Here is a 15,249-nt window from a genome sequence, read left to right on the forward strand (position 1 = left end):
TTTTTTATATATAAATATGTTCTTGGACCATATTATTTTCATTTTTCTCTTATTTAACAAAAATTAAAATATTTTGATATAATTTATAATCACATATGCAAGTTATTTTTAAATGTTTCTTTTCTAAGAAAGGGATATGAAATTATAGACCCCCTAAACCCCTAGTCTACCTCCATACTCACCCTCACTCTATCTCCCATATCAGGCAATCAGTGTTACTTACTGCATATGTATTCTTTGTGATTTTTAGGCATGCACAAGATAGAAACTATATAGGTCATACAAATTATGGAACATTTTTTGTTCAATCTTAACTTCATTAAGATGTCCTTATGCGATGATGTCTTATAGGGTAGATTCATTAGTACCCTTCTCTAAACTGAGTTAAGGCTCTTATAGCTATAGGTTAACTTTAGGCAAAAATAGCTAAGTCATTTCCAAATTCCATAACCCACCCCTGCTCTTCAAGTACCGCATGCTTGATTTTTAAATTTTTATTATTTCTTTAAACACAGAAGGCATAAATCTAATGCCTAAGTCTGTCTGAGTTTGTTTTCATTGTTTCTACTAATTCTTGCCTCTGGAGACTAGTTTCCATTTGTGCCTACTTTTTATTTTTTACTGTTAGATGTTACATTTGAAAAGTAATTTGAGGCCTACAGTGAAATTACTTTTCTATGGAGAGGATTTACATTTTTGCCATGGTGACAGCACCAGGAGACGTCTCCAGTGTGGGACCACCTAAAGCAAGTTAAATGCTTAAGATTCTTTGTACAATGTGGGCAATTCTAAACTTGGCTATACTTTTACATAATTTATACTTCTGGTTCATCCTCATCCAAAGACTAAAACCGTTTGGGATAGGTCTCAGCCTCTGTTGGGAAAATTCTGTTAGATTCACCACCTTGTGTAGGCCTTGAACTTTGCTATGTCCCCTTTACTCCATAAGGTTGTCACAGTAGGGCCCCATGTTCACTTAACGTCTCTTTTTACCTTTGGACAGGACATCACTTGCTGCCTTAAAATCTCCTTCATGTTTTAAGATGATTTTTTAAAATACATTTTATTGATTTTTTACAGAGAGGAAGGGAGAGGGATAGAGAGTCAGAAACATCGATGAGAGAGAAACATCGACCAGCCGCCTCCTGCACACCCCCTACTGGGGATGTGCCCGCAACCAAAGCACATGCCCCCGACTGGAATCGAACCTGGGACCCTTCAGTCCGCAGGCCGACGCTCCATCCACCTAGCCAAACCGGTCAGGGCTTAAGATGATTTTTTGTATCTTAATCAGCTTTAGTTGTTTTTGGCAGGAGCATGATCTAAATATCCTAGCATGTAATTTCCAGAAACAGGAAGTTTCCCATAATTGCATCTTTGTTTGTACATGGCCAAATCCTACTTTTTCTTTTAGTGTTCTCTGCCCTTAGCACACATTACTTGTGGCATGGAATCCATAAATGCTGATAATATGCTGTCAGAGCAATTTATCATTTTTAGCCAGTTTTACTTACAGCTGCTAAAGATAAAGGTATCATCTGTTAATTCATATTTGTTGTTGCATATAAATAAATCACTAGAATACATCACTTTAAAACAACAAATGTTTATTTTACACAGTTGCTGAAATTCAAGAATCTGAGAGTGGCTCAGTTGAGTGGTTCCCATGAGGTTGCAGTTTTGGCTGGAGCTGAAATTTGAAGGCTTGACTGGGGTTGGAGGATCCACTTCCACTCATGTGGTTGTTGTCAGACTTCAGTTCCTCGCCAAGTGGGCCTCTCCATGGGGCTGCCCACACCTGGCAAATGGCTTCCCCAAGAGGAGTGATCCAATAGAGAGGGAGAAAGAGAGACAGAGAGGGAAGGAGATGGGAGAGAAAAGGATGAAAGAGGGTGGAGAGAAATGCAGCAAAGATGGAAACCAGTCTTTTATAACATAATCGTAGAAATGACATCCCATCCTTCTACCATATTCCATTGGTCATAAAGACCAACTGGTACAGTGTGGGAGGGGACTACACAAGGGTGTGAATACCAGGATGCATGGAACATTGTGAGTTATCTTGGAGGCTTTCAAGCACCTTATTTTACCAAAGAGAAAAAACCTTTATCATATTCAGAGGTTCATAATAAAGCACTTGAATTAGACCTGTTTCTCCATTCGTAAAAAGCATGAAAATATGGTTTCAATTTTATCTATGCAAATGCAGAAAATATTTCCCAAAAGGTGTTAAATGTTAAATTGTGTATCATTCCAAGCTAAATCCCAAACACAGAATGTAAATATTTAAAGCTACTAATAATGTCATGTAAAAATAAATGTGTTAAGTGGTAAAAGATAACTTTAGATGGTGAGGCTTAGTGCCTGGTAGAAAAAACAAAGATTTTAAATAAAGATCAAATAAAAAATAACCATGCAAGTGTTTTAGTAATGAAAATTTTAAGAGAAAATAACCCTCCCACTGAAACATATGGTTATAATTTCAATAATGGATTTTCTTGCCTTTCTGCACTAAGATGCTTTTATCAATTACTGAGGAAAAGAAGCAATGCAGTCTTTTAAGATTCTAAACATAACCACATAATTCAAAGTAATTGAAGTATAATTGAAATTGTGTTCTTCAGTGTAAATAGTATGCTACATTTGTATAAAAAAAGGAGCCCTGGTCAGCTGGGTCAGTTGGTTGGAGCATCATCCCTTACATAAAAAAGGTTGTGGTTTCTATCCCTGGCTGGGATGCATACGGGAGGTAACCTCTCTCTCTCCCCTTCCTCACTCTCTAAAATCAATAAAAACATAACCTCGGTGAAGATTAAAAAATATATGGAGAAAAAAATATATGTATGTATTTGCTATTACTGTACCCAAACTTAGGAAGATACACAAGAAATTAATAAAAATGATTATCTGTTGAGTATGGAGAATGGGAAGAACAAGGTATGTGCATACAAGGTGACAGGCAAAACTTACATTGATAAGTTTTTTCTGATATGTGAATCATGTACATATATGGAACATTTTTTTAATCACAAAGAAAAATCAAAACCTAGCATGGTTTGGAGGTTTATTTCAAGATATATTACTTAAAAATGAGTCAAGTTATGCTTGCTGTTAAAAAAAAAAAGCTCTGTTACTTACTTATGAAACAGTATCTAAATCGAAGCTGTTATAAACTTGGGCATTTGAGATACCATATCAGGCTACTACTTTTATAATAATTAAATTATAAGGTAAGACATTCACACAACACAAAAGACTATTTATTTTAATCCTTACCCAAGGATATTTTTCCATTGACTTTTTTTTTAAAAATATATTTTATTGATTTTTTACAGAGAGTAAGGGAGAGAGATAGTTAGAAACATCGATGAGAGAGAAACATCGATCAGCTGCCTCCTGCACATCTCTCACTGGGGATGTGCCCGAAACCAAGGTACATGCCCCTGACTGGAATCGAACCCGGGACCTCTCAGTCCCCAGGCCGACGCTCTATCCAGAGCCAAACCGGTTTTGGTGACTTTTTTTTTTAGAGAGTGGAAGAGAGAGGGAAAGTCAGAGAAATATTGATGTGAGAGAAACCCATCAATTGGTTACCTCCTGCAGGAGCCCTGACCAGGGTTCCAGGGCCAGGGAGGACCCTGCAACCAAGGTACATGCCCTTGACTGGAATTAAACCCGTGACCCTTAGGTCCACAGGCTGATGCTCTATCCACTGAGCCAAACCAGCTAGAGCACAAAAGACTCTTTAAAGTAAATTGCCTTATGAGGGAAAGTTTGGTCTTTTTACATATTACTTTTTAGATTTTCAATTCTTGGCTAGACAAGTTTAGTGCCCACCATCTAACAGGTTCTCAGGTTGCCTTCTCATTATTGGTATAGTTATCCTCCTGGGTTGTTTTCCAACCACCTAGATTAGATCTATATTTCTATTATAACAATTACTTTAACTTTGTCAATGATCTGCTTCACACATTCAACTCCAAGAGGGAAAGAACTATTTATTCATCTTTCAACCAGTGAAGGCTAATAAAGTGCTCTGCAGATAGCAAGTATATATACTCAAAGTTTGTTCGATGGCTGCATAAAACAGCTAGATTTTATTTCACATTTCAAAATTCAGAGAGAGTAGTATTACTAGTAAAGGGCATAAGACCAAAAACAGATCATTGCAGACAGAGTACAAAGAACCATTTCTATTTTTCCACCTTTAAAAATATGAAGAACATGACCAAAATAAGCAACAAATGCATTCAGAGACATACTCTACAAAGAATACTTTATTTATTTTTATCCTCACCTGATGATATTTTTCCATTGATTTTTAGAGAGAGTGGAAGGTAGAGGGAAAGACAGAAACATCGATGTGAGAGAAACACATCGATTGGTTACCTTCTGCAGGAGTCCTGACCAGGGCCCAGGCCGGGGAGAGCTTGCAACCAAGGTACGTGCCCTTGACCAGAATCTAACCCGGGACCCTTGGTTCACAGGCTGACGCTCTATCCACTGAGGCAAACCGGCTAGGACTATAAAGAATACTTTAAGCCCTAACCAGTTTGGCTCAGCAGATAGAGGGTCAGCCTGCGGACTCAAGGGTCCCAGGTTTGATTCCGGTCAAGGGCATGTACCTTGGTTGCGGGCACATCCCCAGTAGGGGCGTGCAAGAGGCAGCTGATCGATGTTTCTAACTCTCTATCCCTCTCCCCTCCTTTCTGTAAAAAATCAATAAAATATATTTAAAAAAAAAAAGAATACTTTAAAAGGTGCCTCCAAAGGCACATAATTCCAATTTTTATGAAATGTAGATTTTTAAAAAAAACAAATCCAAAGCTATCCCATGATGGAAGAGCCCTCCACCATTTGGTTATTTTAAATTCAGTATTTATAGATTGTGCAATAATCTATATTGCAAAATAAACACACTATATAAAGAAAACATAAATTGAGTTTGATATGTGATTGCTTTTAACTTATACTATTGCAATTAATTTCACAAGTTATGTGTTATTTTATTTAATATTTGCAACATTTCACACTGTTTTTGAAGTAGCTACTCCCATATGACTGATATTCTCCTCCATACTGTCTTTGGCTAGTACTACAGATGTGATTTAGTAGGAACCATATGACCAATCTGATTAAAATTCTTAGCCTCTCCTAACCTAAGACCTCAGTTCCTGAGTTTAACCGTTTTTTGGTCTTCAAGTTAAGATACTTCCTAAATATTTTTCTTAAAACAGGGCTCTTTAGTATAATTTCTTTTTCTTGAGATATACAAGTCTTTTATACAAAAACATATATATTCCACTTAAGAATAAAAAAAGCATCAAAATATGATTATATTTTATATAACTTAAATGACAGGACTAACTAACAATACACTCATTACTCTTTTTTCAACACAACATTTCTTATTTTGCTGTTTGAAGTAAAGAGGAAAGTTCTGTAATAGTTTTAAATACATAGAATTTAACTTATGTTAATATTCTGTTATAAAAAATAACTACCATATAAAGAATTTAAAATATGCAAAAGTAATTAGTTCATTAAAGTTTATAATAAATACATTAGTGTCAATGAAAACATGTGAACTTGCCAAGAAACTTGTAAGGTTTAAAGGCAAAGTAATAAAAATCTGTTTCATGCTTCATTTATTGCTACATAATAACTATTTCAAGGGTCATCTGGCCTGTCGTCAATCACTTTTTATATAAGTGGCAAATACAGTGGTACATTTGGAAAGAAAGGAGGAAAAATAATATACTGCAATACAAAAATATTGCCTATTTATAAATTATTAAAGAGTTATAAAACACATACCAAATCACATGTTCTCGCTATAAAAACAATATACTTAAATTACAGAAGCACAGAATCCTGAAGCACCCACAGTTATTTTAAGAATACCCATTTAATCAAGAGAAAACCATATATGGAATAATTTGAGGAGAAAAAAGGAAAATTCTGATTTTAATCCAAACAATCAGAGTTTATCTAGTCACGGAGGTAGGTCTCCACTCCAATTATACAAATAAGTTGTCTGCCTTATTCAAAGAACATCATATTAAGTCTAATATGGAAACTGGTCTGTGCTATTGAAGTATATTTTTAACAGACTTTAGAAAACAGCAATCTAACTGGCATATACAGAAAACAGATATTTCCCTTTATAAGGTTACATCTGAAAAAGAGCCTTCATTAAAATCGATCTTGGCATAAAGAGGTATTACTAAATGCAGATACTTTGGCATAGCATTTAAATAACACAATAAATGCTACAAATTTCTTGAAGAAAGAAGTTATCCTTGTCTTTTTAGTATTTTTTAAGTGTAAATCTTCAAAAACTGGATCGCATTAAGTTTTTAGAGATTGAAATTGTGCTAATGATTTTAAAAAGATCATTCCGGCCTATAAAGCAAAACTTCTATGTGTTTCAAACATTAAACATATTTACTTTTAGTGTTTGTGGCATTTTAGGTTTAGTGCTGGAGTTAGTTTTAACAAATCAGTTTGCAATATAAATAACATGATTCACTAATATCTTTTCACTAAAAAAGATTTTCTATAATGAAAAATACTAATTCTATTTCTAATGGTAAACTAGTAGAGTTGGATGTTCCACCATGGATCACAGGTATTAGAGCACTATCAAGATCATTTAGATAATGCTGAGGAAGAAGTCGGCCTTCAGATCCTGCCTGAAATTCAACCTGGAAAAAAAAAAAAAATCTTGGTAAGTCAACCCTAGAAAGTGAGCAATCTTGTTTAGCTCAGCAGATGAATGTAAAAATAATTAAATTAAAAATATCATCCAGTTTAAGCATGTTAAGAAAATAATTGACATTTTATTCATAAAATATTCTCCTATATTTTTATCCATCTACTACATAAATTGTAATTGTTCCTCCCACATATATCATTAAAATAAAAAAAAATTGCCACTAATTCATACTTTAAGTTTCTTCTCAATGAACATGTAAACACACTGAAGGGCTAGATTTTGAATGATAAACAACATAACTTAAATACAAACCCCATGGTATTAATAAAAATAATCTACTTTAAAATATTTTTAATTTGTTGTTGCATATTTAATATTTGAATTTAATGTTGCTCATGAAAATTACATTTTAATTTGCCTAAAGAAATATTAACAGTGCTTACTCAAATAACACACAAATATCAGATATTTCCTTGAAAAAGGAACTTTTAACAGTGAGATGAAAATATAAGTTCTTTCCAATAAGAACTCTGAGTACAACACATCCTGACTGAAAAAAAGCAAATCTTCAGCTTTTGAACTCATTCATATTTAGATAAACCATTCTAAAGAAAAAACTGCTTTGAAATTTATTATATTGGATGTTGGAAACAGAAATGTGCATTACAATAATACTGGAGTACTATTTTTTGCCTATCAAATTGGTAAAGTTCAAAAGTTTGATTACATACTGCTTTGATAAGTATGTGAGGGGAAAGAATGCTCTCACAAATTATGGTAAAAATATAAATTGGTATAACCTCTATTTTAGACAGTATGGTAATACCTATTGACAATTCTACTTCTAAGAATGTTTCTGATATACTCACACTTACACAAAGGCAAAATATTGTGGATAATCTAAATATCAATCAGTACATATAAAAATGCATAAGAATTAGTTAAATAAGAGTACACTTATATAATAAACTACTACTATGCAACTTAAAAAGAATATGTGGTAACGTGTAATATCTCTAAGGTATAGTAAGTTAAAGAAGCAAGGTTAAAAAAATACAGTGTAAAGGGGGAAATGAAAAGGACACACACTTATTTGCTGGTACGTGCATAAAATCACAAATAATACATAAAAATGGGTATCATTTGATTGCCTCACCAGGAAGAATAAGGGAGTATTGAGGTGGACAAAAGGGTTTGGAGATGAGGATGGAAGGAGATCTTTCCAAGTCTATTACCTTACACAACTCTACTGGGCATCATTTACATTGTAGCCAGGAGTTAAGGCGCCAATTACATAGACTACAATCAGAATGCTGTTTTCTGGAAATGTCCAATGAAGTTGTACTGTTATGTATACACTTTTAGAGTAAATTTAAATCGTATGAATATAGAATCTATTCAGAATAATAAACTGAAAAACAGGATGGATTGTTGTGGAGTAGGGGGTCAGCAAACTATGGCCTGAGAGCCAATCGGCCCACTGTTTTTTATAACAAAGTTTCACTGGAACAAAGCCGAGCCTATTAGTTCACATACTATCTATGGCTGCTTCTGCACTATAATAGAAGAACTGAGTAGTTCTGAAAGAAATCATTCAGCCCGCAATGCCAAAAATATTTACTGTGTAGCCTTTTACAAAAAAAGTTTGCTGACCCATTGTGGAGAATAAAGGAGATAATGAACACGAAGTGTGTGCACAAACTGATGTTCAACAAATTTTCATTGTCTTCATTCATCCCAAAATAAAAGGTTAAAGAAACACCTTTTGATTAATATATAATAAATTCATTTAGAAAATACATTGCAAAAACATGCCTCACCATATCAGTGTCAATGGAAACTCTGAGGCCAATTTTATTCATCCCATTACTCTTTAAAGTTTTCAGGTGAGGGCACAGTGCAGCACTACAAGCCATGGCTATTTCTTTTGCAAACTGATAACGAGTTGCTGAAATAGATACATCCTGGTCCTTTAGAAAGTAGAACACCTGAAATTAGGAAACAAGTCATGATTTAAAAATGCAACAATTGCTACTTTCATTTCAACTTTATTAATAAAATTCTAATGCTAGTGCCATGAAATTCATTAGCTTAAGAGCAATATATATATGAACATTACACATGGACATACACACCATGATCTACACACACAAACAAACCATGATCTATACTATAAGTTAACTTAAAACCAAAGGTTATGGGATTTGGAAATGACTTAGCTATTTTTGCCTAAAGTTAACCTGTAGCAACGGAACCTTGTTAACTCAGTTTAGAGAAGGGTACTAATGAATCAACCCTGTAAGATTACCATCCTGTAAGGACATTTTAATAAAGTTAAGATAGAACAAAGTAATAATGTTCTATAATTTCTATATTCTCTATAGTTTCTATCTTGTGCATGCATAAAATTCACAAAGAATACATACGCAGTAAGTAACACTGATTGTCTGACCTGGGAGGTAGAGAGAGGGTGAGTATGGAGGTAGACTAAGGGTTTAGAGGCCTACTGTATAATTTCATATCCCCTTCTTAAAATAAAAGAAACTTTTAAAAATAACTTGTATATGTGGTTATAAATTGATGTCAACAAAATCTTTTAATTTTTGTTAAATAAGAGAAAAATGAAAATAATATGATCAAACAATATATTTCTTTATAAACAGAAATGGAAATGCTGCCAAAATTTAACTGTGAGCTGGCAGGCAGTGCTGTCATATAATAGCCTGAAATAAATAATACTACGGAAAACCAAATTTGGCGTTATAAAAGGAAGTCTGGTAAGAAATATGTGTCTCAAGATATAATGTAAAAAGTGTAATACACTGTACTTAAACATTCAGAAGCTGAGAAGTGGAAAATCTCCCAGTTAAAAAAAACAAAAACCATATCTAAACACAGCATGTAAAGGGAAGGCATTTTCTTTTGCAGTTACCTCAGTACACTTTACAATCTTCTCATCAGTTTCAAAATCTGCTTCCAGTTTTATTTTTTCACTTGGAAATCCTTGTAACGATATTCCATCCACGGAACTAATAACACTATAGAATAAAATGAAATACAAAAGAAGTATTACTACTAAGGTGCTTCTTATGAAATGAATTATTAAATTTGAATAAATGGAATAAGGAGAAAAATTATGAAAGCTATAAATTTAAAACAGCAGTAAGGTATCTCAATTACATATAAAATAATTAAAATTAGTTTATATTCATTTACCAAGATTTCTTGATGTGTAGCAAATTTTACCTACTTTTTCATATGCCCAATTCATACCTGAGGTTTAAAATATCTTAGTCTTGCCCTAACCGGTTTGGCTCAGTGGATAGAGCGTCGGCCTGCGGACTGAAGGGTCCCAGGTTCGATTCCGGTCAAGGGCATGTACCTTGGTTGCGGGCACATCCCCAGTGGTGGGTGTGCAGGAGGCAACTGATTGATGTTTCTCTCTCATCAATGTTTCTAGCTCTCTATCCCTCTCCCTTCCTCTCTGTAAAAAATCAATAAAATATATTTAAAAATAAAATAAAATATCTTAGTCTTTTAACAGAAAAGCTGTCTCATGAATTTTTAAAAAAAATCTATTTTAGAGTCCTACAGCATTAGCCCTCTTCTTTCTTTGCTCCAGACCCCTTAGCCATTCACCAGGAAGGAAGGAAGGAAGGAAGGAAGGAAGGAAGGAAGGAAGGAAGGAAGGAAGGAAGGAAGGAAGGAAGGAAGGAAAGGGAGGGAGGGAGGGAGGGAGGGAGGGAAAAGAAACAAAATGGGTAATTGAAAAAAGGAAGGAATGAATGGCAGTAATATTCTGTAAGGCCTTTAAAGTATATATTATTAAATTCAGTTGTTTGTATTTACAGTGAGTGGGAGGGAGGGAGGGAGGGAAAAGAAACAAAATGGGTAATTGAAAAAAGGAAGGAATGAATGGCAGTAATATTCTGTAAGGCCTTTAAAGTATATATTATTAAATTCAGTTGTTTGTATTTACAGTGAGTCAGTATAAAACAGAATAAACATCCAAAGGGAATCCTTTACTTACTTGACAAAAATAGGTACCCTACCACAGAAAAAGTGTCTTGCATCAAGCCCACACTGCTACACAATGGACATATTGTCATTGGCCCCCTCCCAATTGACCACCCTTCAATAATTGACAGCATCCTGGCCAAGAAAACACACGAGGCTGGTTAGGCATATGTTTGAAAAAGAGACTGAATATATTAATTGAAGTATAAGCACTGAAATTCATGGTATAATTCTATGTTTATTCATAAAAGATTTCTTTTTATTAACAAGATGTTTTTATCCTTCCCCTTTCCATCAAATCAATTACATTTTAGTAACAAAAAGTTCTTACCCTTTGTTTCCTTTTTCTTCAGGATCTACCCAGCAGATGTCCACAAATTCTCTCAGGTCTACAGCATCAACTTTCCCACATGTGATCTTAAAGTCTTTTTGTTCTCGCAGAGCTAACCGCAAGCCATCCATGGTCTCTGGAGTTATTTGCACCATTAAGCCATCTGAAAATGGGAGTTATGTTTCATATTTATTTTACTAAATATCAATTTATATGTCTAAGCCATAAAATTTATTCCAAAATACAAATGTATTTTGTTATTTGAAAATATTTAAAAATCATCTGTTAAATCATTTTAATGGTTGTTTTCTATTAGGAAATAAGAAAACTATTTCACAAAGGATTAATTTTTTAATGGTAAATAAATTTTTTTAAATGAATGGTTAAAAATTTTCCATTTCTGGCTATGATACCAAACTAGCTCTTTCATAATAACCAACCATAAAACTAGACAAAATGTATGAGGCAACTGTTTCAGTCGTAGACAGTAGGAAATGCAATACCGTGATCCCTATAGGAAAATTCAACAAGGGAGCCCACAGTTGCCCAGGCAAAGTCTTGGGACAGTGTCTGGTGATCCATTAAGCTGCAATGGCCCTACTGGCTTAAGAAGCCAGAAATAACAGACTGGAAAGTCCTTGAATCTGAGGTCAAGACAAAGAAGAAGGGGCACCAAAAGACTTTGTGTAAGGGTCACTTTGCATCATTGGACTAGAACTGGGAAGAGTGCTAGAGGTTGAGTTCAATCAGCAATGGCCGTTTATTTAATCAAGCATGCCTACATAATGAGACTTCTACAAAAATCCACAAATATCCAGGTTCAAGGAGCTTCTGTGTTGGGGAACACATGAGGTGTTAGAAGGGTGATGTGAAGGAAGGGTGGTGGTACGCCTGGAGAGGGCATGGAATCTCCATGACCCCTTCCCCATACTTAGCCCTGTGCTTATCTTCCATTTGGTTGTTCTTAAGTCATATCCTTTATAAATGCTCTATTATAAACCAGTAAACATAAATGAAGTGTTTTCTGAGTTCTGTAAGCTATTCTAGCAAATGTTTGAACCAACCTGAGGAAGAGGTAGTGGGATCCTCTGATTTACAGCCAGTTAGAAGTATAAGAGGCCCTAGACTTCTAATTGGTATCTGAAGTGAGGGGCAGTCTCGTGGGACTGAGCCCTTAACCTACGGGGTCTGTGCTAACTCTGGGTGGTTAATGTCAGAACTAAATTGTTGGACACCCAGTTGGTGTCAGAGAACTAGAAAATTAACTGATGTGAGGGGGAAAATCCACACATTTGGTGTGAGTAAAAAACCTCTCTCATTGGGAGAACTGAATCACTGATGCTGGATCAAATCCTATTCAAATGCAAAAAAATGTCAATGGATCCCTATCTGATACATGCATATTAAAGGCAGAGCTTTAAATCTTTTGGGACAAAACAGGAGAACATCTTTTTAACCCAGGATGGAAAGATTTCTTAAATAAAAAACATTAACCATAAAAGATTAATAAATTACATTGTATTTAAAAGAAGACTTTCTATTAAAAATACACTATAAAATGGTGTAGGAAATCTACAGTATATAAAAAAACTATGCAACTATAAATCAGAAAAATTTACAAGACAACAGAAAAATGGGCAAAAGATGTGAACCGGCTTTGCACAAAAGAGACAACATATATGTCCAATAAATATGTTGTAAGATGCTCTACTTAATAGGGATATGCTAATTATGACCATGTTCAGAGATACCTACCAGATTGACACAAATTAAGTAGTCTGATAAAACTAAGTTTGGAGAATATGAAGATCAACAGGAAATCTTAAATAATGAAAATAATTTAGCAATATCTTGTAAAGTTAAACATTTTCTAATCTATCAGCCAAGAAATTCTACTCCTGGAGATATACTCCAGAGAAACTCTTAGACACGTGCCCAATGTCGACACACACCAAGCATGCTACTAGCACCATTGTTCATAATAGCAAAAACAGAGAACCAACCCAGATGTTCATGATTGAAAGATAAATTGTCACACATTCACAAAATAAAATATTTAATAACACTGAAAATAAGTAAGCCATAGTTGCTGGCAACAACATGGATAAATTTTAGAGACATAACATTGCATGAAAATAATAAGCTCCATAAGACTGTGTGAAGAATGATATCAATTTTATAAATCTCCCAAATAAACATTATTTAGGCATATTTTTATACAGTGTAAAAAAATTAAGCAAGAGGATGATAAACAGTATTCAGTCTGGTAGTTAATTTTTGGAGAGAGAAGGAAGAAGGTGTAAATAGATCCAAATATTGATCACGTTCTAATTTTTGGGCTGCAGAATGATTTCACAGAAGCTTGTGGTACTTTGGAGAATATGATATAACTTACATATATCCTTTTATATAAATATCAAATATAGTTTCAAAAAGAAAACTTTACATTTTTACATTAAAACAATCTTAAAGATGAAACTCCTACCTTCAACTATGCTGGACTTAGCAAGAAATCCTGAAGATGATTTTAGAGCTCCATTGAAAACTACAAAACTTGCACCTGTCACTGATAAAAAAAATACAACAATTATGTTTTAACCTGCTCTATTTTATGTTATAATATATTTGTTAAATATATAATGTGCAGCATGGCACATTTTAAGTACCTGATAAATGCCATGCCCACACCACTTAAATTAGAAAGCTAATAAATAAGATAAATATTGCATACAAGTTAATGGTTGTATCTAATAATTGATGGACAGTTGTATTAATTAAAATGTTTATGTTGCCCTAGCAAGTTTGGCTCAGGACATAGAGCATTGGCCTGTAGACTGGAGGGTCCCGGTTCAATTCCCAGTCAGGGCACATGCCCAGGTTGCAGGCTTGATCCCCAGTAGGGGGCATGCAAGGGGCAGCTGATCAATGATTCTCTCTCATCAGTGATGTTTCTATCTCTCTCTCCCTCTCCTTTCCTCTCTGAAATCAATTTAAAAAATATATTAAAATAATAAAATGTTTGTGTCTGTGTCAGGGAGAGTGTGAGAAATTGAACATCCACTACTGGTGAGAGCATAAATCAGTAATCTCTGGGTGGACAACTTGATAATTATCTACTAAAATTACAAATAAATGTATTCCTTATGCACCAATTCCATTTTTTTTAACTTTTTTTGTATTACCTTTCTATTCTGAGTTCAATAAATAGTTTCATAATTTCAAACTTCAATGTTTCTAATTTACACCTTTCTTTACTATATTTTACGAAAAAGGTAGAAACATTAATACATATATCTTTCTGTTTAATTGCTATTAAAATTTAAAAAAAATTAATTTCCAGGGGGCGCTGAGTAATATTTTTTCTGGAAAGGGGGCAGTAAGCCAAATAAGTTTGGGAACCACTGGCATAAATCAACAATCTCTGGGTGGACAACTTGATAATTATCTACTAAAATTACAAATAAATGTATTCCTTATGCACCAATTCCATTTTCAGAAATTAATGGTACGGATACAATGTTATTCACAGTATCTATATAAATAAAGAGCCCAGGGCCATCGCAACCAAACGGATGACCGAACAGGCTGAGTGGGGTGACAAGGCCAGCAGAGGGTTAGTGAGGGACGACCAAATGACTGAACAAGCAGGCTGCGTGGGGTGACCAGGCCAACAGGGGGGTTAGTGAGGGATGACCAAACAACTGAATAACAGGCTGTGTGGGGCGACCAGGCTGGCATGGGGGGCAGTGAGGGGCGACCAAATGACCAAACAGCAGGCTGTGTGGGGCGACCAGGCAGGCAGGGGGGGCAGTGAGGGGCAACCAAATGACCAAACAGCAGGCTGTGTGGGGCGACCAGGCCAGCAGGGGGGGCAGTGAGGGGCGACCAGGCCGGCGGGGGCAGATGGGGCAACCAGGCCAGCAGAGGGGGCAATAAGGGGCGACCATGCTGGCAGGGGGGGGCAGTTTAGGGGCGACCAGGCTGGCGGGGGGGCAGTTGGGGGCGACCAGGTTGGCAGGGGGTGGCAGTTGGGGGTGACCAGGTTGGCAGGCAGAGGCGGTTAGGGGTGATCAGGCTGACAGGGGGGGCCAGTAAGGGCAGTCAGTCAAGCAGGCAGGTGAGCAGTTAGGAGCCAGCGATCCCAGATTGTGACAGGGATGTCCGACTGCCGGTTTAGGCCCAA

At 35.4% G+C, this 15,249-nt stretch overlaps 1 protein-coding gene across 6 annotated transcripts in view; it reads right to left on the reverse strand.

The window, feature by feature from the left end:
• Positions 1-4,985: 4,985 nt before the first annotated feature.
• Positions 4,986-15,249, reverse strand: part of ZFYVE16 (zinc finger FYVE-type containing 16) — a 40,918-nt gene continuing 30,654 nt past the window's right edge. For 3 of the 6 annotated variants that reach the window (XM_006081272.3, XM_023750348.1, XM_023750357.1), the window contains exons 14-18: positions 13,552-13,632; positions 11,067-11,229; positions 9,651-9,756; positions 8,539-8,706; positions 6,546-6,707 (exon numbers count right to left, since the gene is read on the reverse strand). In XM_006081272.3, the coding sequence (XP_006081334.1) occupies positions 6,546-6,707; positions 8,539-8,706; positions 9,651-9,756; positions 11,067-11,229; positions 13,552-13,632 (680 nt within the window). Of the gene's footprint in view, positions 6,708-8,538; positions 8,707-9,650; positions 9,757-11,066; positions 11,230-13,551; positions 13,633-15,249 lie in introns of those variants that run through there. The other 3 variants (XM_023750367.1, XM_023750364.1, XM_023750376.1) reach the window with 2 other exon arrangements.

This window comes from Myotis lucifugus, unplaced genomic scaffold (genome assembly GCF_000147115.1).
Source record: "Myotis lucifugus unplaced genomic scaffold, Myoluc2.0 scaffold_0, whole genome shotgun sequence".
NCBI lineage: Eukaryota > Metazoa > Chordata > Mammalia > Chiroptera > Vespertilionidae > Myotis > Myotis lucifugus.